The sequence below is a fragment of the Oncorhynchus nerka genome, linkage group LG19 (genome assembly GCF_034236695.1).
Source record: "Oncorhynchus nerka isolate Pitt River linkage group LG19, Oner_Uvic_2.0, whole genome shotgun sequence".
Taxonomy (NCBI): Eukaryota; Metazoa; Chordata; class Actinopteri; order Salmoniformes; family Salmonidae; genus Oncorhynchus; species Oncorhynchus nerka.
Genome location: NC_088414.1, coordinates 34251791 through 34274115, shown reverse-complemented (window position 1 = coordinate 34274115; position 22325 = coordinate 34251791). Strand labels below are relative to the sequence as shown.

General features: G+C 42.5%; 2 protein-coding genes across 3 annotated transcripts; one reads left to right on the top strand and one right to left on the bottom strand.

The window, feature by feature from the left end:
* The first annotated feature begins 6205 nt into the window (after nucleotides 1-6205).
* Nucleotides 6206-13961, top strand: si:dkeyp-50d11.2 (calpain-1 catalytic subunit). Its single transcript, XM_029620930.2, has 22 exons — nucleotides 6206-6510; nucleotides 6817-7122; nucleotides 7224-7293; nucleotides 7544-7662; nucleotides 8525-8658; nucleotides 8778-8946; nucleotides 10095-10178; nucleotides 10266-10351; nucleotides 10516-10590; nucleotides 10708-10868; nucleotides 10952-11112; nucleotides 11212-11223; nucleotides 11387-11598; nucleotides 11705-11744; nucleotides 11854-11919; nucleotides 11993-12050; nucleotides 12146-12210; nucleotides 12302-12370; nucleotides 12517-12595; nucleotides 12974-13090; nucleotides 13186-13244; nucleotides 13437-13961. The coding sequence occupies exons 2-22, from the start codon at nucleotides 6847-6849 to the stop codon at nucleotides 13461-13463; spliced, it is 2139 nt and encodes a 712-aa protein (XP_029476790.1). The 5' UTR covers nucleotides 6206-6510; nucleotides 6817-6846; the 3' UTR covers nucleotides 13464-13961.
* bbs1 (Bardet-Biedl syndrome 1) lies at nucleotides 13638-21084 on the bottom strand. Of its 2 annotated transcripts, none has more exons than XM_029620932.2 (17): nucleotides 20918-21084; nucleotides 20300-20373; nucleotides 20111-20145; nucleotides 19641-19913; nucleotides 19373-19419; nucleotides 19108-19146; nucleotides 18955-19027; nucleotides 18738-18869; nucleotides 18391-18497; nucleotides 16795-16915; nucleotides 16522-16680; nucleotides 16227-16296; nucleotides 15918-16076; nucleotides 15619-15752; nucleotides 15374-15508; nucleotides 14603-14689; nucleotides 13638-14475 (listed from the first exon to the last, which is right to left on the bottom strand). In XM_029620932.2, exons 1-17 carry the CDS (start codon nucleotides 20944-20946, stop codon nucleotides 14389-14391), a joined length of 1761 nt encoding a protein of 586 aa, XP_029476792.1. In that variant the 5' UTR covers nucleotides 20947-21084; the 3' UTR covers nucleotides 13638-14388. The 2 variants fall into 2 exon arrangements, with proteins under 2 accessions (XP_029476792.1, XP_064860964.1); XM_065004892.1 differs by lacking the exon at nucleotides 20918-21084 and adding an exon at nucleotides 20505-20809.
* Between the last annotated feature and the right edge of the window lie 1241 nt (nucleotides 21085-22325).

The window sequence follows — 22325 nt, the reverse complement described above, 5'->3', positions numbered from 1 at the left end:
ACATACAGACACTAAACAGGATATACAGACAGATGATAAATAGGATATACAGACAGATGACAAACAGGATATACTGATGACAAACAGGATATAGTGTTGATAAAAAGGATATACAGATAATAAAAAGGATATACAGACAGACGATAAACAGGATACACAGACAGACGATAAACAGGATACACAGACAGACGATAAACAGGATATACAGACGATAAACAGGATATACAGACAGACGATAAACAGGATATACAGACGATAAACAGGATACACAGCCAGACGATAAACAGGATATACAGACGATAAACAGGATATACAGACAGACGATAAACAGGATATACAAACGATAAACAGGATATACAGACAATAAACAGGATATCCAGACGATAAACAGGATATACAGACTGTGGGATCACGCTCTCCTCAGCCAATGTGAGTAAGACCTTTAACAGGTCAACATTCACAAGGCCGCAGGGCCAGACAGATTACCAGGACTTGTACTGTGAGCATGCGCTGACCAACTGGCAAGTGTCTTCACTGACATTTTCAACCTCTCCCTGTCCGAGTTTGTAATACCAACATGTTTTAAGCAGACCACCATAGTCCTTGTGCCCAAGAATACTAAGGCAACCTGCCTAAATGACTACAGACCTGTAGCACCCACGTCTGTAGCCATGAAGTGCTTTAAAAGGCTGATTATGGCTCACATCAACACCATTATCCCAGAATCCCTAGACCCACTCCAATTTTCATACCGCCCCAACAGATCCACAGATGATGCAATCGCTATTGCACTCCACACTACCCTTTCCCACCTGGACAAAAGGAACACCTATGTGAGAATGCTATTCATTGACTACAGCTCAGCATTCATCACCATTGTGCCCTCAAAGCTCACCAATAAGCTAAAGACCCTGGGACTAAACACCTCACTCTGCAACTGGATCCTGGACTTCCGGATGGGCCGCCCCCAGGTGGTAAGGGTAGGTAACCACACATCCGTCACGCGGATCCTCAACACAGGGGCTCCTCAGGGGTGCGTACTCAGTCCCCTCCTGTACTCCGTGTTCACTCATGAATGCACGGCCAGGCATGACTTCAACACCATCATTAAGTTTGCTGATGACACAACAGTGGTAGGCCTGATCACAAACAAAGACGAGACAGCCTATAGGGAGGAGGTCAGAGACCTGGCCGTGTGGTGCCAGGACAAGAACAAAGCCTCAGCGTAATCAAGACAAAGAAGATGATTGTGGACTACAGGAAAAGGAGGACCGAGCACGCCCCCATTCTCATCGACAGGACTGTAGTGGAGCAGGTTGAGAGCTTCAAGATCCTTGGTGTCCACATCACCAACAAACTAACATGGTCCAAGTACACCAAGACAGAGAGCAAGAGAGAGCACAAGCGCACGACAAACCTATTCCCCCTCAGGAGATTGAAAAGATTTGGCATGGGTCCTCAGATCCTCAAAAGGTTCTACAGCTGCACCATTGAGAGCATTATGACTAGTTGCATCACTGCATGGTATGGCAACTGCTCGGCCTCCGACCCGCAAGGCACTACAGAGGGTAGTGCGTACGGCACAGTACATCACTGGGGCCAAGCTTCCTGCCATCCAGGACCTCTATACCAGGCAGTGTCAGAGGAAGGCCCTAAAAATGAGCAAAGACTCCAGCCACCCTAGTCTTAGACTGTTCTCTCTGCTACCGCATGGCAAGCGGTACCGGAGTGCCAAGTCTAGGTCCAAGAGGCTTCTAAACAGCTTCTTCCCCCATCTAATCAAATGGCTACCCAGACTGTTTGCATTACCCCCCCGCCCTCTTTTACTTGTATGTCGCTGCTACTCTCTGTTATTATCTATGCATGGTCACTTTAATAACTCTACCTACATGTACATACTACCTCAATTACCTCGACTAACTGGTGTCCCCGCACATTGACTCTGTACCGGTACCCCCTGTATATAGTCTCACTATTTTTTATTTTACTGCTGCTCTGTAATTACTTGTTCCTTTCATTTCTTATTCTTATTTGTATTTTTTAAACTACATTGTTGGTTAGGGGCTTGTAAGTAAGCATTTCACTGTTTTATTCGGTGCATGTGATTAATACAATTTCAGTTGATAAACAGAATATACAGACGATAAACAGGATATACAGATGATAAACAGGATATACAGACAATAAATATAATATAAAGACAGACGATACATAAGATATACAGACGATAAATCGGATATACAGACGATAAACAGGATATACAGACAGACGATAAACAGGATATACAGACAATAAAAACAATGTGTGAGCTAAGAACTACAAGCTTCTACAAGCACCGACAGAATAGGCTGTAAAATGTTCAGAGTGACAGGGATGAATGTGGTAGTAGCCTGGATTGTAATGAACTGCCACCAAGAGGAGCCTAGCTTCTATTGAGTTACATGCCTTTTGTTCTACTTGGTTCTCATTGTGCATCCGACGGTAGGTCTCTGTTACATTCAGTGTAACCTGATACTGGGAGATGCAAGAGAACACATCTGCAGACTATATGAACTGGAATGACAAACCTGATTACTCTGGGTTCCATCAGCTATTGCTTACCTTAAACTTGTAATGGATCTTACAGTGTAGTAAGAGAGATTTAACTAGATGGTAAAGTCATCTTTAGTTTGACAGGCTAGCTATGTGACAGTCATGCTAGTGTTGTTTTGTAGCACTGTAGTGAATGCATCAGGAGTAGGTATCAGCAGAGGATGTATCCCTGAGTACATCATGTCTTGGTATAGGAGGTTACACAAGGTCAAGGTTTTAGAATAGTGAATTCACCCAAATCATTACAAACTGCTATTTTAAAAAGAAGAGCAATACATTTAACAATATTCATAAATGTAACATTGCCATAATCTGTTATTCATAATGGAAGTGTAGGCCCGGTTCAGCAGCAGTCCGTACTCCGTAGGCGTACGTAGGCAGAAGTAATTAGCCAATCGTTTATGTTGCTTCTACTCAGTATGTGCTGTATAATTATTTATTCTGACAGCATGTTGTCTTCCTGTGGGGTTTAGGAGCAGCTGTCTATGGCACCCTGCCTGCCCAACTGCTCAGGGATATATTGATTTGGACCCTTTACATCCTGGTCAGTCATGATTTTGCACCTCATGATGCTTCTTCTTCATGACCATGGTCCTCCAAATGTTGTTTTTCCTTATAGAGTTGAATGTTCTCTTCCTATATAAGGGGCAATCTGCGATTGCTACATGCTTTTTTAAAACTTTTAAATTGATGATATAAACCCATTGATTCTTGAAGAATATAACTTATAAATGCTCATGAGCTTAGTTCAACTGTCATACCCCAATAGAACCCAAAATATAAGCCTGTTTGTATAAGCAAGGTTGGCTTGTAGGTCATGTTTTTACATATTACAGAATATCAATGCGCACTTCGAGAGGCCTTAACAAAGGCTTAAAAACTAGCAGTGACTACAGGGCAAAACAGACCAAAGGACATGGCAAATACTGAACCATTAAAGGAATAGTTCACCCAAATTACAAGATGACACATTGGTTTCCTTACCCTGTAAGCAGTCTATGTACAAGGTATGACAGTAATCCATGCTTTGGTTTAGTTTCCTTGGCACTGTTTCCAAATGCTAATGTTTTAGCATTTGTTGACACAAATCCCATTCAAGTCATGGGACCAAAATTTGCATTTTCTGCACATCATGTTCAAATCATCTATAAGTTACTTTGGTGCACTTCACAATCAATTTGAGATACTTTTTGATGATTTGGAAACAGTGCCAGAGAAAGTAAACCAAAGCATGGATTGCTGTCATACCTTGTCCATAGACTGCTTACAGGATAATTGTGTAATTTGGGTGAACTATCCCTAATGGTTTGAGACTTGCTGCCACTCCAATCTGTCCCCTATACACATTTAATTGTTGTGGCACAACTACAGTACACCTACAATAAATTGGTATAGTACTCTCAGTAACGGGTGGCACAAATGTAGCCTGTCACAACGCACGTCTCAAAATATGTTAATAAGCCAGACACAACAATACCACACAACAACTAGTGGTCAAAATGTTATTGACACTCCAAAAATAGGGTACGGTACTGTGGGGTGGAATTACAGTATCTTTCGAAATACAGCAATTATTTCATTTTCCCAGTGCACCATCATTTTGTGTATGCTGCAGAATAATGCTTTACAGTAATTTAGTGTTGATAAATGTACACATTTACTGTATAAATCACCATTTTCCATAACAGAGTCATTTTCAGTGTAATTCGCTTTGTAAATCATAGAAATAAATGTAGACACCTTGTTTGGTTTGTTCACTTCAGACATTGATGTCACTCCATCCTATCACTCAGAATGTTGAAGAAGTTGCCAGTTGCCCATCCCATAATGATGTGTGGTTACAGTAATGTACTGTGCTTCCCTTCACACTGGTGGGAATTGGCCTATATGGATAGGGCTAAATTGAAATGTTTCTTACAGAATAAATATTTAAAGAATATGCATAACTACGGCAGCAATTGAAAGGGAACCGTTTGGAGCTAATGGGGAAATTATTAGACCAAAGGTGAGGACACAACAGTTCACCTGACACAAGACAGAATCCAAACATTACACTGTTGTTTTTATATGCATTTTACATGTATTGTACTTTTCAACGCATTTGTTGATAACAAAAAACTCTGGATACATTCAGTAACATGATAAGACTATTCCTGGAAAATGTGGGGTAGGTGCAACATAAGACAAAAAAAATAACAAGGGTTTGAGTTAGAAGACTAACTGGTGTCTCCTAGTGGCCACACACCTCTCCAGAGTGTGCACAGTTCCTAAGTCATTTTAATGCACTTTTATGACTCAAAGAAGTCTTCAATTATTGGGTACTTTTACTTCTAGCTCTGCCTTTGAAGAACTGGAGCAAGCACACTTGTAGTTGTTTTGTTTACAACACAGCCCTGCATCCCGCCATCACACAATAATTACTGTTGTTGTTTACGCAATCCAAAAACGATCCATTAAAAAATCGTAGTCTGGGTCAGGTGGGCATGATTTTAAATGTTCTTCTATTGGCAACATCACTAGCTAAGTTATAAAATACGATCTTACAGTGTTATGCTTTCACAAGGCAATTCAAAGAAACAAATCGTAATTATGGTGCGCACAGAAAGGAGTTAAGGATGCATTCAGGTGCGTGTGCCGCTGCAAATGTTCTTCACAATAAACAATCATAGACTTATTTGTTCATTTGTTCATAACAACCCAGGGTGATACCATGTCGTCTTGTAACTGTGCCTCAAACATAGTGATCATAAACGCTGACACTGTATATGACGTGAGTTTTATGATATGGAAATGTGAAGGCTTGCTTGAATGACATCAAAGCGTTATTTATTATTCTTCAACGTCTCATCTTTCAAAATATATCAAGTCATTTTAATTTACAGCCTTTCCCTCACTCAGACAAGAAAACGTTTGCAAAAGTTGCCCAATTACCAAAAGGGATAGGAGAGATCTTATCGCGCGCTGCTCAAATTCAGAACTGCTGTCAGTCAGTCAGTCAAAATCAACACAGAGCTGTGAAACGCGGCCTGAGCTCTGACGTCATTTACTGTTCAAACTCCATGTTTGGGGCGGCAAGTAGCCTAGTGGTTAGAGGACTATTAACCGAAAGGTTGCAAGTTCGAATCCCAGAGCTGACAAGGTACAAAATCTGTCGTTCTGCCCCTGAACAAGGCAGTTAACCCACTGTTCCCCGGTAGGTCGTCATTGAAAATAAGAATGTGTTCTTAACTGACTTGCCTTTTCAACCAGTAGGCCTATATGGGTAGGAGTGTACATCTTTAGAATGTACGGTATCATGCACTATTTACGGCTAAAATCACACTGTAAATAATGAATATGGTACTTTACAGTTGGATTTATTGTGTCAAAATAACTATCTTTTACAGTGTAGGCCTACTTGGTTTCCGTGTTACTGTATGACTGATCTATTGCCACTAGATGGAGGCATTGTTACAGTAAAACAACTCAGCTGATGCCACTTCTGTGAAGTTATGTTGTAAACAGCAAAGGGGATTCACAGAAACATGTACATTAAACGACTTCATATCTTTACATGGTCCATGCTTATTCAGTGGCCTTAATTAGATTAATTGGACTGACAAATCCGTTTCAAATCAAGTTAAGCCACCTGCTAAATTTCATCTCATATCTTAGAATATACTTTGGGCTATATAATATAATTTGGTGTGTGTATGGAAAAGCACCTCTCATCAAACACGTTTTCTTTTGTTGAATTCGCAAGATATGTGCTGAGTAATGCAAAATGCGTTGCGCAGGCCTAGAGGAATCTTCTATGGGACGGTCGGTGGGAGAATCTGAGTGGCAGCCAGAAAACCAACCCAGCTTTTAGTTCAATGAAGCACGGCGAGGCATTTAACCGTGGCGGTCAAAAAATCTCGGCGTAAACACGTCTGTAAGGTATTTAAAAAATATATATTGTTTTTGTAATATATGACAAATAGGAATGGATAGATGCATTTGTGTTCGTACACTCGCAAAAATGCATTGAGTCGCTTTTGTTATCAATAATCTGATGCATTCAGTCAATGAGTGGTGAACACTTTATAGGATTTGCCTGAGATTTACCCAACGTGTTAAAAAATACATGAGCTATAATATGAGTATAATTGTTTTGTTACTCTCTCTCTCTCTCTGTGTGAATGTGTGTGTGTGTAAGCACTGTTTTATCAATTATAACATATTGTCAAATTTTGCCTTATTCAGCTTTTTTTGAGTGGAGTTGGGGAGCAAGCTATGGAGCAGGTGATGGAGCAAGTTATTGAACGTGTGTTTGCCTCTGGAGTGGCTGCTCGTTTGAGGAGCCAGTGGGACCGCAATGAGGGCATCGGTCAGAATGACAAGGCCCTGAAGTTCTTAGGCCAAGACTTTGAATATCTCCGGTCCCACAGTCTGCAGAGCAGACGGCTGTTTGAGGACGATGCATTCCCTGCTCAGATCTCGTCGCTGGGCTTCAAGGAGCTGGGGTCATGCTCTACAAAGACACAGGGGGTCCGATGGATGCGCCCCACGGTGAGGGAGAGATACATCTGCAGGTTTGGCTTTCTACAGCAGAGATGCTCCTATCCATCTTGATATTTGGCTCACCCGTAGAAACTCTCTGTGTTCCTCAGGAGTTCTGCTCTGACCCTCACTTCATCGTAGACGGAGCCACTCGCACTGACGTCTGCCAGGGAGCTCTGGGTGAGTTCAAATTGCCCACAATGTGCCCAACCTCTGCCCTACTGTGCTATGGAGCTGGGAATTGGGACTCTTGTGTGCAATGGTGACGAAAGGACATGAACTGATAGATAAACAGAGAGACGGAGACTTACATGATGACAATACCCCTACTTTTCTCAAAGTTGAGTTTTCTCAAACCTTGATTTGATTATCATAGCTAAGTTATTTAGGCACACCTAACGTAATGTCATGTGGTATATTTGTGGGCCAGGTGACTGTTGGCTGCTGGCAGCGATTGCTTCACTTACACTGAATGAGACTCTACTACATCGGGTGGTGCCCCATGGGCAGAGCTTCCACCAACAGTATGCTGGGATCTTTCACTTCCAGGTACTTCTACACTTCACTACCTTCCCCCGTACCACTCCTATCAGTCCTTACCACTTTTACCCGGCTATATCTGTCCTGTCCAGAGCTACTCCTGTTTTCACACATATTGAAATATTTGACCCATCTCCAGCTCAATATCCAGTTTGTCTGCTGTGACTTAATGCCCTTTATTTCAGTAGACTGTACACCCAAATGCACAGACCTTTACAATATACTAGCTATTGTAACTGATCTGGCCCTCCACCCTAAATTCCCCACTACCCAGCACAGTGTTGGGAGTGCCACTGCCCCACATCCCCCAACTCCTCCAGTCAGTCTTGTCCCCACAGGCTGCATGCATGTTGCTATAATTACTGCCCGTATTTATAGGTGGACGTAAACAGAGTGTCACTCAGAAAAGCAGGGAAGGGCTGCTAAAGCACCCTGCTGCCAGATTCCTACAGGGAGCACCAGGCCAGTCCCACAGTCCACCAGCCAGCCTAGCCCCTTTAGCATGCCACCCAAAGGGAGGGACAAGGGATAAAGATCTGGGGCACTCACTTAGCACCAGAGGCAAAGCACTCATAACTGAAAGAGCACAGCGGGGTTTACCTCTTTGGTTTTGGACAAACACTCTGGGGAGTCAGTTGAACTGCAATTGTCTTGATGCCAAGCAATCTCCTCTGTCCCTGGCAACCTGACTCTGTGCACTGCAGTATGCAGAAAGGTCTGCAGCAGAGCCTCTCCCAGCAATGAATGCAGCATAATAAACACAACCATCCTTAAATCACAGAAGTTGTACATTACTGCATTTATATGGTGTGTATACCAAAGACTATTTTGTAGCAGTTTTGCTCGTTTCCCATGTGCACCTGGTGTGTAGTTCTGGCAGTTTGGGGAGTGGGTGGATGTGGTGATTGATGACAGGCTGCCAGTGAAGGATGGGAAGCTGCTGTTTCTCCACTCAGCAGAGGGGGCTGAGTTCTGGAGCGCCCTGCTGGAGAAGGCCTACGCAAAGTAAGGACAATGGATGGCGAGAGAAAGACAATTTACTGTACAGACACAACATAACAAATTTTTATAACAGAACTGTATGGCTGCTACGAGACGCCACTGTCTGTCTGTCTGTGTTGCAGGCTCAATGGCTGTTACGAGGCCCTCTCAGGGGGCAGTACATCGGAGGGGTTTGAGGACTTCACAGGGGGCGTGACAGAGATGTTTGAGCTGAAGAAGGCCCATCCAGACCTGTTCAGCATAATCAGTAGAGCAGTGGAGCGAGGTTCCCTGCTGGGATGCTCCATAGATGTTAGCAACACACACCACACGCACGCACGCACAGTCTTGTATAACTAACCTTGTGGGGACATACAATTCAGTCCCCTTCAAAATCCTATTTTCCCTAACCCCTAAACCTAAACTGAAAAACTAACCTTAACCCTAGCGTCTAACCCTAATTCTAACCTTAACCCCCTAGAAATAGAATTTGACCTTGTGGGGACTAACAAAATGTCCCCAGATGGTCAAATGTGTTTGTTTATTATTCTTGTGGGGACTTCTGATCCCCACAAGTATAGTTAAAACGCATTCACATACACTACCGTTCAAGAGTTTGGGGTCACTTAGAAATGTCCTTGTTTTTGAAAGAAAAACTTCTTTTTTTTTGTCCACTAGAATAATATCAGATTGATCAGAAATACAGTGTAGACATTGGTATAAATGTTGTAAATGACTATTGTAGCTGGAAACGGCAGATTCTTTATGGAATGTCTACATAGGTGTACAGAGGCCCATTATCAGCAACCATCACTCCTGTGTTCCAATGGCACGCTGTGTTAGCTAATTCAAGTTTATCATTAGAAAATGTTAATTGATCATTAGAAAATGATGTTAACAATGATGTTAACACAGCTGAAAACTGTTGTTCTGATTAAAGAAAAGAAGTAATAAAACTGGCCTTCTTTAGACTATTGAGTATCTGGAGCATCAGCATTTGTGGGTTCGATTATAGGCTCAAAATGGCCAGAAACAAAGAACTTTCTTCTGAAACTTGTCAGCCTATTCTTGTTCTGAGAAATTAAGGGTATTCCATGCGAGAAATTGCCAAAAACTGAAGATCTCGTACAACGCTGCATACTACTCCCTTCACAGAACAGAGGAAACTGTCTCTAACCAGAATAGAAAGAGGAATGGGAGGCCCCGGTGCAAAACTGAGCAAGAGGACAAGTACATTAGAGTGTCTATTTTGAGAAACAGATGCCTCACAAGTCCTCAATTGGCTTCTTCAATAAACAGTACCTGCAAAACACCAGTCTCAACGTCAACAGTAAAGAGGCGACTCCGGGATGCTGGCCTTCTACATAAACACACACATACCACACAAACACACACACACTTTTCTTTAAGAAAAAACTTCTTTGTGCGATATAGAAAAAATAATTCTCTAATTCTTTCAGATCTCTGGTGTTTTCGAGATGGAGGCGATGACATTCAAGAAGCTGGTGAAAGGCCATGCCTACTCTGTGACAGGTGTGGAGGAGGTGAGAGAATGACCTGGATAATTAAAGTTTTGATTAACAATACACATACAGTTATATCACAGACAGCAACTCATTCTTATTGGCTAGGTGGAGTTTAAAGGAAGTCCCACCAAGCTCCTGCGGATCAGGAACCCCTGGGGAGAGGTGGAGTGGACCGGAGCCTGGAGTGACAAGTGAGAGAAGAGGGGGAGGGAGAGATAAGAGGTGAGATAACTAGAGGGGAATGAGGTGGAGGAAAATTGGGTAAGAGTTAGTTCAGGAAAAGTTCAGTCTTGAGTCAACTTGGGCTGGTGACATGTATTTTAAGAGATGTGTCAGTCTTTCTTTGTGGTTTCAGTTCAAGAGAGTGGGCTGGAGTTGACCCATCGGTCAGAGCTAGATTGTACAACCGTAGCGAAGATGGCGAGTTCTGGTAAGTAGTTTGTCAAGAGTTTTTTAAATATTTTATATTTGTATCCTAACACAATATTAAGCCAATAGTACCCTCAAAACCAGTCTCTCTGCCTCTCCCATAAACCCTCCCACACAGGATGTCATTCCGTGACTTTCTGCGTGAGTTCAGCCGTTTGGAGATCTGTAATCTGACAGCAGACGCCCTGCAGGCCAGCCAAGTGAAGAAGTGGAGCTCAACGCTCTACCCTGGAGAGTGGAGGAGAGGCAGCACTGCAGGGGGCTGCAGGAACTACCCAGGTACATTAGGATAATGAATTGAGAGAGAAGGGGTACAAGGAGTAATAGATTAGGGTTTTTATGTTTGCCCATCTTCTCTACAGCAACGTTCTGGCTCAACCCTCAATTCAAAGTGGCCCTTCAGCACCCAGACACAGATGGCCAATCAGGTTGCAGCTTCCTGGTGGCGCTGATGCAGAAGGATCGTCGTCGGCAACGGCGTGAGGGGAAAGACATGGAGACCATTGGATTCACCATCTATGAGGCAAGATATTTACTTCAGTAATTATTTGTATTTGGGAACAGTGAAGTTAAGAATCTGTAAGAATGCTGTGACTTAAATACCTTTCTTTCTCTCTTCTAGGTTCCAGAAGAGGTATGACACATTCTGGTAATGCTAGGAGTCCATCTCTGCATGAGACCATAACAGCAATCTCTACCCACAAATATTGGTCCTCTCATTTCTGTACTATCTCCTATCATCCTCTTTCCTTCTTTCCTTTCGCTGTTCCTTTCCTCTCCTCCTCTCTCCTGGACAGTTTACAGGTCGGGCCGGGGTACATCTAAAGAGGGACTTCTTCCTGACCCACGGCTCCAGTGCCCGGTCAGAGCTCTTCATCAACCTGAGAGAGGTCAGCACCCGCTTCTGCCTGCCCCAGGGAGAGTATATCGTCATCCCCTCCACCTTCGAGCCCCAGAAGGACGGAGACTTTGTGCTCAGGGTGTTCTCTGAAAAGCCAGCTGACTCCCAGTGAGTGAATGGTGGTGGGGTGGGTTGGGTAGGACAGAGGGAGAGAGAGACATATGAAAAGCTCAAGCCAATGAAACTGGCTAAAGACTTGATCTTCTCCTAACAGGGAATTGGATGATGACATCACAGCTGATCTGCCTGAGGAGGTGAGAAATGATTTTGAACTAATTCAAACCAATATTAATCTATTGACTAATCAGTATACCACAGTTGTATAGATGACAGAAAACTAAACTGTCTGTGTGTCTGCTGCAGGTAGAGCTGGATGAGAGCCAGATTGATGCAGGCTTCAAGGGTCTCTTCAGACAGCTCGCTGGAGCGGTGAGAGAAAACTACATCTTTGGTGGGATACATGGTACTTGTAGTCCTTTCTTACTTTATTTTATTCTCACAGGAAATGGAGATCAGTGCCACAAAGCTTCAGACCATCCTAAACAGAATCATCAGCAAGCGTGAGTCTGTTATACTGGCGTCTCTTTTGGTTAAAGGGAAAGGCATGTGAGGTAACACTTGTATGGTGTGTTCACTGTCACTTTTTGTGTCACAGATAAGGACCTGAAGACAGACGGCTTTGGCAAGGAGGCGTGTCGTTGCATGATAACTCTCATGGATGTATCCTTAACTACACCTTCTTTATACCCACCCTGATGTGTGTCAACTATCACTGTGCTTCCTCTGTCTGTCCTTGACATTGATTTGACAGACCAGCGGCACTGGGAAGCTGGGCTTGACAGAGTTCCATGTGCTGTGGGAGAAGATCAAACGGTACCTGGTGAGTCAAACATGTCCTACTCTTCTAAATAGACCTCTGAGATTTTCAAGCTATTGTTGGGTATGATTTCCACACCATGCTTGCTGTTGCCAACATTTGTAAATAACCTCTCTCCACTCTTCTCTCCCTCTCCTCCACCACTTCAGACTGTGTTTAGGAAGTTTGACCTGGATAAATCTGGCACCATGAGCTCCTATGAAATGCGGATGGCACTGGAATCAGCTGGTACCATTTTATTCCTGTTCTAGTAGCATCCTCACAAAATGTATAAAGCACAATAATATAACCAGCGCAGAGTTCACTGTGAATGCAGTCTCCTCTAACGTGAGAACATTGCCTTTAAATTTCAAACTGTAACGTTGAACTTCCGCAATATGTATTGACTAGAGGCCTTTTAAGTGCACAATAACATGACCAGCTCTGCCTCTGGTCACTTTATCCAACAGGAGACAAGTCTCTACCTAGTACTACCATGACAAGCTACCCCTATGTGTAAGCAGGCAAAAAGCCTAAAATAGTTTTGCTGACAAGACTAGTGGTCTAGGTAAGAGATCATAAGAGCTGTTTGATGTTCTGTTCACACTCTCCCTTTCTCTACATCAGGCTTCAAGTTGACCAACCACTTGTTCCAACTCATCATCCTACGCTACGCAAAGGAAGACCTGAATGTGGACTTTGATAACTTTGTCAACTGTCTCATCCGTCTGGAGACCATGTTCAGTGAGTGGACTTCACCTTGAATACAGCAGTGATACATGTCATAATGCTACTAACACCAGAAGACTGAACAAACCGCTCTCTGTCCACCATTCTAGAGACCTTTAAAGAAATGGACACTGATGTAGATGGGGTGGTTTCCTTCAGCTTCTTCCAGGTATGTCACCGCCATCAGAAACACAGCCTTCTTATTTTCAGGGAGAGCAGCTTGTGGAGTGTTAACATCAAACACTGCTTTTGAGCCCAGACACAACCTTTATCAATGTTTTAGTGGTGTCGTCGAAGTGTGACTACTTTAAGCTGTTAAATGTGTTATGAGGTGTTGAAGTCTTTGCTCTCTTTCCTTTAGTGGATCTCCCTCACCATGTTTGCCTAGACAGATGGATGGCCTTGGCCTGCTTGCGTTGGTGGCGTCACCCCGACTCCAACAGCCATAGAATATTGTCTTAAATGTGACTAGTTGTGGTTCTAAAACAGGTAGAGTAGAACACAAATGCTTTTGAATGTTGCCGGTGCTTGACTTTCTTTTTTTTTATATATAAAAAAAAAACAGTGATCAGTGATTTTTATTTTTGAAACAAGCTGTTGGATTTATATTCTGACACAAGTCAATAATGTAAAGCCTTAGTTTGAAGAAAAAGAAAAAAAAACAGATTCTAACCTCAATAACAAAAGGGCCTTGAAATGTGGAGTGAAAATAAAAGCAATTTAAAGGTTTTATTAAATACATTTGTTTGAAAAGCCAACTCTTTCTGGATACTGCTGCACTTCTCAGGAATGTATGGATTTTTGTTATCTTTTATTTTTGAAAATAAAGTGCAATGAATGATCTGAACATCTGTCATAATCTGAACATTAAAAAATTAGCAGCACATCTGTTTTTTTCCCGGCAATTATTTAACAAACTTTAAAGAGCAATAAATAATGCTGATTTATATATATATATATATATAATGACTTTATACACTTGTATTCATAACTACGATAATTGTCCTGACATCTCTATCCACCAACACACAGCTTACCATTTCACTTACGTTTGGGTTTTAAATCCTGTGATACAATCGTAAACCCATTTCTCTCTATGGAGTTCTCTCTAAGGACAAATAGCCCTACTTCCTGTCCTACCGTACGTATGCTACACATGGCTTTTAACCACCTCTGGGGCCAACACAAGCTGATCCTGTTAACATCCCAGTCACCTCGAGTCAGCCCTGCCACTAGAGGGGGCTAGAAGCACAGGGTGAGAGCATAGAGGCCAGCCCAGGGCCTAAAGATGCTGCTCGCTCGCTCTCCCTCTCTCAGTTGAGTGCCAGTCCCTCACTGACGGGCATGTTGATATGGGCAGTCAGCAGGGGTGCACTCTTGCCCTCTCGCAGCACAAACACCTGTAATTACACAACGCGTGTCAACAACAGCTTACCTTCTACTTTCACATTGGTTTTATGTTCAAGGAGGCACTGAAATGGCTACACAGTGAAGAAAAATAGAGTAACAGAGAAATGAAATGCATACTTTAATGATGTCAGAGATTCCTTTATCACTCAGGCACTCCACAAATGTGTCAATAGGATAGTTGAGCCCAGGAACCAGTAGGGGGATCTGTGGAGAGTGAACACATTCAATAATATTCAGGCAATTAGCCAAAGTGAACATAACATTTTATTTGATTTATTTGACCTTTATTTAACCAGGTAGGCTAGTTGAGAACAAGTTCTCATTTACAACTGCGACCTGGCCAAGATAAAGCAAAGCAGTTCGACACATAACAACACAGAGTTACACATGGAATAAACAAACATACTTTTTCTACTGTATTATTGACTATATACAGTGTGTGCAAATGAGGTAAGATAAGGAAGGTAAAGGCAATAAATAGGCCACGGTAGCGAAGTAATTACAATATACCAATTAAACACTGGAGTGATTGATGTGCAGAAGATGAATGTGCAAGTAGAGATACTGGGGTGCAAAAGAGCAAGATAAATAAATAAATACAGTATGGGGATGATGTAGGTAGATAGATGGGCTATGTACAGGTGCAGTGATGTGTGAGCTGCTCGGACAGCTGGTGCTTAAAGTTAGTGAGGGAGATATGAGTCTCCAGCTTCAGTGATTTTTGCAGTTCGTTCCAGTCATTGGCAGCAGAGAACTGGAAGGAAAGGCGGCCAAAGGTGGAATTGGCTTTGGGGGTGACTAGTGAGATATACCAACGACATTAGTGAGGTGTACAGTAAATATCACTGGTCATGTGATGATATATGATGGGTTAAAAAGAAAGGTCACCTTAAAGAAGGCTGTCCTCATACTATACAGGCTCTCATCATACAGAAAGCTGATGGCCAAGTGCATGACAGGACGGCATGCGGCTGTGTTCTGGATGTTCAGAGTTAGCTTGAAGGACGGGCCCAGGCCCTGCACCTAAAACACAGACAGGACGAGAGAGACCCAACCAGGAGTTCTGACTGTGCGCTAAACCGTGGCTGTGATTCTACTGGAGACACTGACATTCCCTTAGACACCAGACTCACCACTGCGTTCATCTTGAGAGGCTCAGACAGGCTGGAGGACATGGGTGTAAGGCTGGACTCCAGGGCTTTAACGTAGGCCCTCGCTGCAGCCAGACGCAGACGACTCAGGTCCATCTGGAAGGCCCTGTGCATTGCTGGAAAGCACACGGCCCAAACCGAACATTACACAAATTGACCCACAAACCCAAGAAACCCAAAACTCTCTCCAAAAACCGCAGAGAAACAAGCAAACCATTGTTTAGTCTGGAGGTGGTGGCCACTGGCCAGGCTAGACTACAGTTCTGGTTGGACATACGTACCCACAGCATTCTCCCGTTCCCTCATGGTTTGGTCCACGTACAGCTTGGTCTTCTTGGGGATATTGAGGCGGATGCTTTGTGCCAGAGGGGGACCTGGGGCAGAGTCCCTGTCATCAAACACAGCTGTCCTCTTCAGGATCTTTACGATCAGACCACCTCCTACAAAACACAGGGACACACGCTGAAATCAGGCAGGGGACTTCATTTCAACATCTGTCCATTGTACTGAGCATCCTAGACTAGAGGACTCTCTTTTAAATAATACTTCCAATCCCAAGATTCTATCCTAAATGAACAGGTGATCTGTACCTTTGGTGGTCATTATAAGGGTTCCGTCTTCTCGTCCATATCTCCCAAAACAAATGCTGGTCACTACATCCTGGAACACAGAGGACTGACAGTCACAACTAATCATGGCAGTGGGGTACAAACCTAGCAAACCTAAATCATCTTTCCAAAAACATTCCCACATCTCTTTTGTGTGCCAAGTTTAAAACAAGCAGGAAATAAGCATGGGAATTTGTTTCTAAAGAGTGTTTCATCAGAATCAAGTAGCTACTAACCTATTGGTAACCTATTGGTCTGTCTAGCCATGGTGTCTTACCGGAGTCTTGATGGTGCTGATGAGGTTTTTGTCTCTGTAGAGGTGGACCTCACAGTTAGCCAGGCCCACTAACACAGCCTGGAAGCCCCTGGTGGGGAGGTCCATCACGCCCATGGTAGTGACAGGGGCTGGCAGGCAAGCCGTCCACAGCTTCTTCCCCTGGACACAGAGGACAGGACAAGACACACACACAGGCCTCTTCCAACTATCACGTCACACAGCTGCAGTTTCTACTGAATTGACTGAGTGTAGGTGAGAGAGGGTGCTACCTACCTTCTGTGTGAAGCCCTGCAGGGTCTCCTGGGCACATCCCACCACCACACTCTTCCCCATCCTCACCAGCCCCACTGGGTGAGAAGACAGCTCAATACAGTACTTGGGCTTGGGAGAGTCCCTGCAAACACAGAGCACAACAAAATGATATCCAGCGATTTCCTCTGAATCCTCTGAAAAGAAACATTGGCTGGCAATAATACACTCAGGCCAGATGTAATACGTTTAAACTTCAAGTTTTGGGGGAGGGTCATCCCTATGACAGGCCAATGTGTGATTTCATCCTCAAAACATATACAACTTTCAAACCACCTTTTCTTTATATCTCAAAAATGTTGTCGGTATCAAAGCCGAAACTTTTATTTCCGCAAACTGACCTAGTCATGATTGAGGTAAAGTTCTGCCTACAACTTAGTAATGCTGAGGTGGAATTGGCATGCATTACGCTCTTGATGGTTGCTAGGCAGCGCCCGTTACCACTATCCTGGCAGTTGTAAACTTTGTCTGCCCACCACATGCACTGTTTTCTAACCACTACTGGATGGATCCAGAAAGAATTAGTGTGGGAATAAATATAACTGAATGACGAAAATATTGGAATAAAGTAGGCAAACCCAACGCGTGTTCAACAATTTTAGCACTGTTTTGAGACAAGTGTGGGGACTCTTGATAAATATTTGTCACATTTTTATTTTCACTAAATCTCTGTTTGGATATTAGGCTACAATTAGACTGTTGAAATGTTAGCTAAGTTGAGGTGAGTGCTGCTCATGATCCTCTGGTCTAGTTGGCTCATTTAATAACACTGAGCAGAACATTTTGCCAGCATGTTACTGTATGTAGTTTAATTAACAAGGGGATTATTTTGCTTTTCACTTGTAGTCACTTAGTACCCTAAGCCTACTCCCAACCAAAAAGCCTGTGACTTGTCTTAATCAATCTATGTGCTTTTGTTTCACTGAATCTCCATGTGTATATTTGGTTAATTCTCTGGCTGGACAAATAAGTAGAGGTGGTAGCTCATCTATTAGTTGGGTCATCTATCATCGATCAGAAACATTTAGCATGCAACAATGTAGCCTAAATCAAGTGTAGGCCTATTATTTTGCTCGATTACGTATAAGCTCCTGCGGAGGTTGTGAAATATGAACACGAGACTCACATGTTTTGAAAATATATATTGCTATTATTTTCTATTGGTATCATAATGAAGATACTCAAAGTGTAGGGAAAAATAAGAACTGACCCGTGCTACAGACAGCTATATTCTTCCACTAATATTGGACTAGTAAAGGCCCAGTGCACTACTTTTGTGAGGATTTAAAAAAAAGTATTGTATATATTATTATATTCTCTAGACTTTTCAGGGGGTGCTGCAGCACCCTTACTTCTCACAGCTATGCTCCCACACCTAAACTTGCTGGCATGTGCACAGGATATATCAAAGGCTCATCCCAGCAAGAATGTGGTCAAATGGGACTGTATTAATTGGGTTCTAAAAAAACATTGCCAGATTTATTTTTACAGGCAACATACTGTACAGTCTGTCTGTAAAGGATAGAGACAAATGTATATTTTGGTTAGTGGTTGCCATACCTGCGGAGGATGTAGATATTCCCATTGCGACAGGCCACAGTGATCCGGAACTCCACATCAAACTGACCAGTCACATCCATTTGAGTGGGAGCACTGGGGACGGACATCTGTGGCAACAAGAATATGGATGTCAACAGAGGGAATGGGAGAGTAAACCATATGAATTCAACAACATGACTGGATCTGGATAATTCAATAACAAAACAGTTAAGTCTCATACAAATCTCCGTATGGAATTGAAGCAGAAGCCCCTCTTACACTAGCCACTGTCATGCTCTTCCTCCCAGATCACATCGAACCAATGATTGAACCGTCATTGTAAATGACTCTTTATGTATTGAACAGACCTTCGAGAGGATGGTGAAGGCCTCAGGGTCCAGGATATAGACATCTTTACTCTCAGTGCCAATAACCAGACAGCTGACTGCATCCTCATCAGCCATGTTCTTCTTCAGGGTGCCGATGCATGTAATAACAGTCTAAGAGCACATACAAACAGTTGACTGTGTGTGTGTGTGTGTGTGTCACATTGCTCAAGTCAATCACTGCTGTGAGGAAGGCTACCTGTCTTCGTATTGGCTGCGCCTTATGAAGGTTCACGAAAGCCTCCGTGTCTTGTGGGTCCAACATGAGGAACCTTGACAAATAGAAGGGATCATTGGTGATGACACTTCACTCACAAAAAAGCCGCAGTTACTTATATAACTGAGTTGTTACCTCAAAGATCTGACGGAGAGTGGAACATCAGCTTTGTCTCTAGGTGAAGGCAGGAGAGTAGCACTAATTATTACCATGACCCTGATCATAATCCATGATCATAATGCCATTTTGTCAGAGTAACCAGTTTTGATCATGGTACAGTCTTTTGAATGGTTTCATATACATCTTTGTAAGACGGTCAGAAAATCAAGCATAGGCAATTCAATAAAATCAACAGTCAATTGGGAACATAACTCGACGCATGCTATTAGCAGGAACGTACCGGATGCCCTCCAACATTTCCTTCAAGCTCAATGGGTCAATCATGTCCTTGTGAAAAGAGAAGGGTTAGTACAGCAGGCCAATCAGAAGAGAATCATGGTGCTCTCCCAGAAGCTTGGCTGGTGCATAAAACCCACCAATTCAGTTTTTAAAAAGTACAGCAAGTCAAAAATGGAAAACATCTCAAAAGTTGTTGCTCTAACAGTATAGAGGGAAATTATATATATTTTTTGTTTTTTATTTGCTGAAATCTTTGCAGCTCCACTCACCTCCCTTGCCTGGTTCCAGACATCCTGTTCCAGGACATTGACCTCTAACGGAGGGAGAGTGAACTTGAAATAGGGCCGCAGGTTTTTATAGACATAGATGAAGGGGCCGGAAGCCACAGCGATGGCAGGCGTGCGTGGCTCATGCTGGTCCATGAGGAAAGAAACCAAGCCAGTGGGCAGATCGAGCAATGTGTTCTCACTCATCAGGCCAGTTCCACGGTACACCTTCAGCTTCATGTTGCATGAACCAGTTCCCAGGTCCCCCACCACCAACTAGAACAGAAAGAAGGAGAATGTTCATCTTGTACACAGAAATCAAAGGCATACTAATCAAACACCACACGTACACGCACCCACAGAACAAAAGGAGTCAACCAAAAAACATGCATAAAGAGCTTCTTCCTATGAGAAAAAGGATTAGTGGCAGATTAAGAAATCACTGATCGCAAGTGTAGCAACATGATTCTTACCTTATTCTCACCATCCCCATGCAGGTCTGCAAGAGCTGTAAAATAAATACACAGGCCCGGGTAAATTCATTGTCTGAGGAAATAGCCAATTTGTTAATAAATATATATGCACAAAACTTGAGCAAATGTATATTTAACAAGACTAGTGACAGAAATGAGAAATTGTTGGTAGCTAAGGTGAAATCTTACCAATGCAAGATGAAAAAGTATAGAGATTGGCCACTGGATCGTAGTGTGCATCTAACCATTTACTGGTCTCAGAGCTGTTAAGAGACAGAGTAAAGTTATTTGTTTTGAAGCAAGGCAACCATTTTTACTCCATAATTTAGCCTAGCTAACGTTAGTGTTGCTGGGCGTATGTAGAAAATCAGTCAAATAACGTTAGTTAACTTACCCACTGGGCACAGACGTAATTTCAACGTCTAACTTAGTGTTGACTTACATTTCGTTGAATGTGAATTCGACAAAACAGGTCACTAACGTTATATCATAGTATTTAGGTAATAGTTGGGTGAAAAGACGAAATTCCCTTAAATGTTTGACTTTTTGCAAATCTAATCAGTTTTCTACGTTGATTCAACGTCATTACATAGATGTTTAGAGGTTGAAATTATGTGGAAACATTGATTCGACCAGTTTTTTTAGCTAATGCGATTAGCTAGCTAACGTTAGCGATAGCAAAGTTGGCGTGCTTGATATCCTGCTAACGTTTGCTAGCTGGCTTGCTTGATTGATTGCTAGACGTAGCTAGTTAACGTAACGTCAGCTGAAAGGTTTGCGTTCCTGTAGCTAGCTAATGTAACTTACTTTTCTTTCATCTGTGAGACAGAAGACATGTCCAATATGATATTCCTCAATTAATATTGCAAGGATATCCTGTGATGCAATTTTTTTGTGCCACTGAGGTAGCTAGCTGGTTAACGTTAGCTCGCCTGTTTGTTTACGTTAGCATTAATCAGATCGGCTTTCCCGTTTCTATGGCAGCAAGGAAGGAGCAACAGAGAAAAGATTCCTCAATAAACAGTTTTTTAAAAATGGATTTTTAAATGGATTTTTTATTATTCATAATACAAAAATCAACTTACATTGCTACATCAAACATGTCTAGCAAACCAAACACAGGTATTAACAATGCTCAAACATACAACAAATATAAATAAAATACAAAAAATAAACAATTTAAGTGCAATTATATTCACTCTGAAAATATCTTATTATAATGATTCATGAAGATGTTATTCTTTTTGTTATTCACTAGGGTTAGTGTTTTAATAAGATAATTAAATTCAATCAGAAAAATTGGTAATTTTGGTATAGAATTTTGGAATTTTTGTTTGTGTATAAAGTATTTGGCAACATAAAAAAAATAACTATAATTTCAGTGGTTTTGTTATCATCGCAATAGTAACATATATCTTTTATGTTAAAATTATAGGCAGTGTTCATAATGGTAAATAAGTACTTTGCAAGGTTTCCCCAAAAAACACAAATTTACATTCAAAGAACAAGTGAGACAGATTCTCACCTTCTTTTTCACAGAAAACGCAGATATCATCAATAGCCAATTCCTCAATAAATAGTTCCGCTTATTAAATGGCCACTGTGACGTCTCGGTCTTTGATCGTATACACTGAGTGTACAAAACATTAGGAACACCTGCTCTTTCCATGACAAACTGACCATGTGAAAGCTATGATCCCCTACCTCCACTTCAATCAGTATAGATGAAGTGGAGGAAACATGGATTGTCTATGTGTGCATTCAGAGGGTGAATGGGCAAGACAAAATATTTAAGTGCCTTGGTTTGAGAGTGTCAAGAACTGAAACACTGCTGGGTTTTCACGCTCAACAACAGTCAGCCAACTTGACACAAGTGTGGGAAGCAATTGGAGTCAACAACCCTGTGGAACGCCTTCGACACCATGTCGAGTCCATGTCCCGATGAATTGAGGCTGTTCTGACAACAAAAGGTCAGGTAACTCAATATTAATAACGAATTGACACACTCCTCGACCATTCAACACTGATCGGTTTCTGGGTCATGGAGGAGAGAGGACGGACTTTTCCCAAACGAGAAAAGGCCTCATACTACTCAAACACTGATTGGTTTCTGGGTCATGGAGGAGAGAGGACAGAAGACCCACGTGGAGTTCCAGGTCTCCGGTAGCCTCTGGAACTGCCGATCTGCGGCCAACAAGGCAGAGTTCATCTCAGC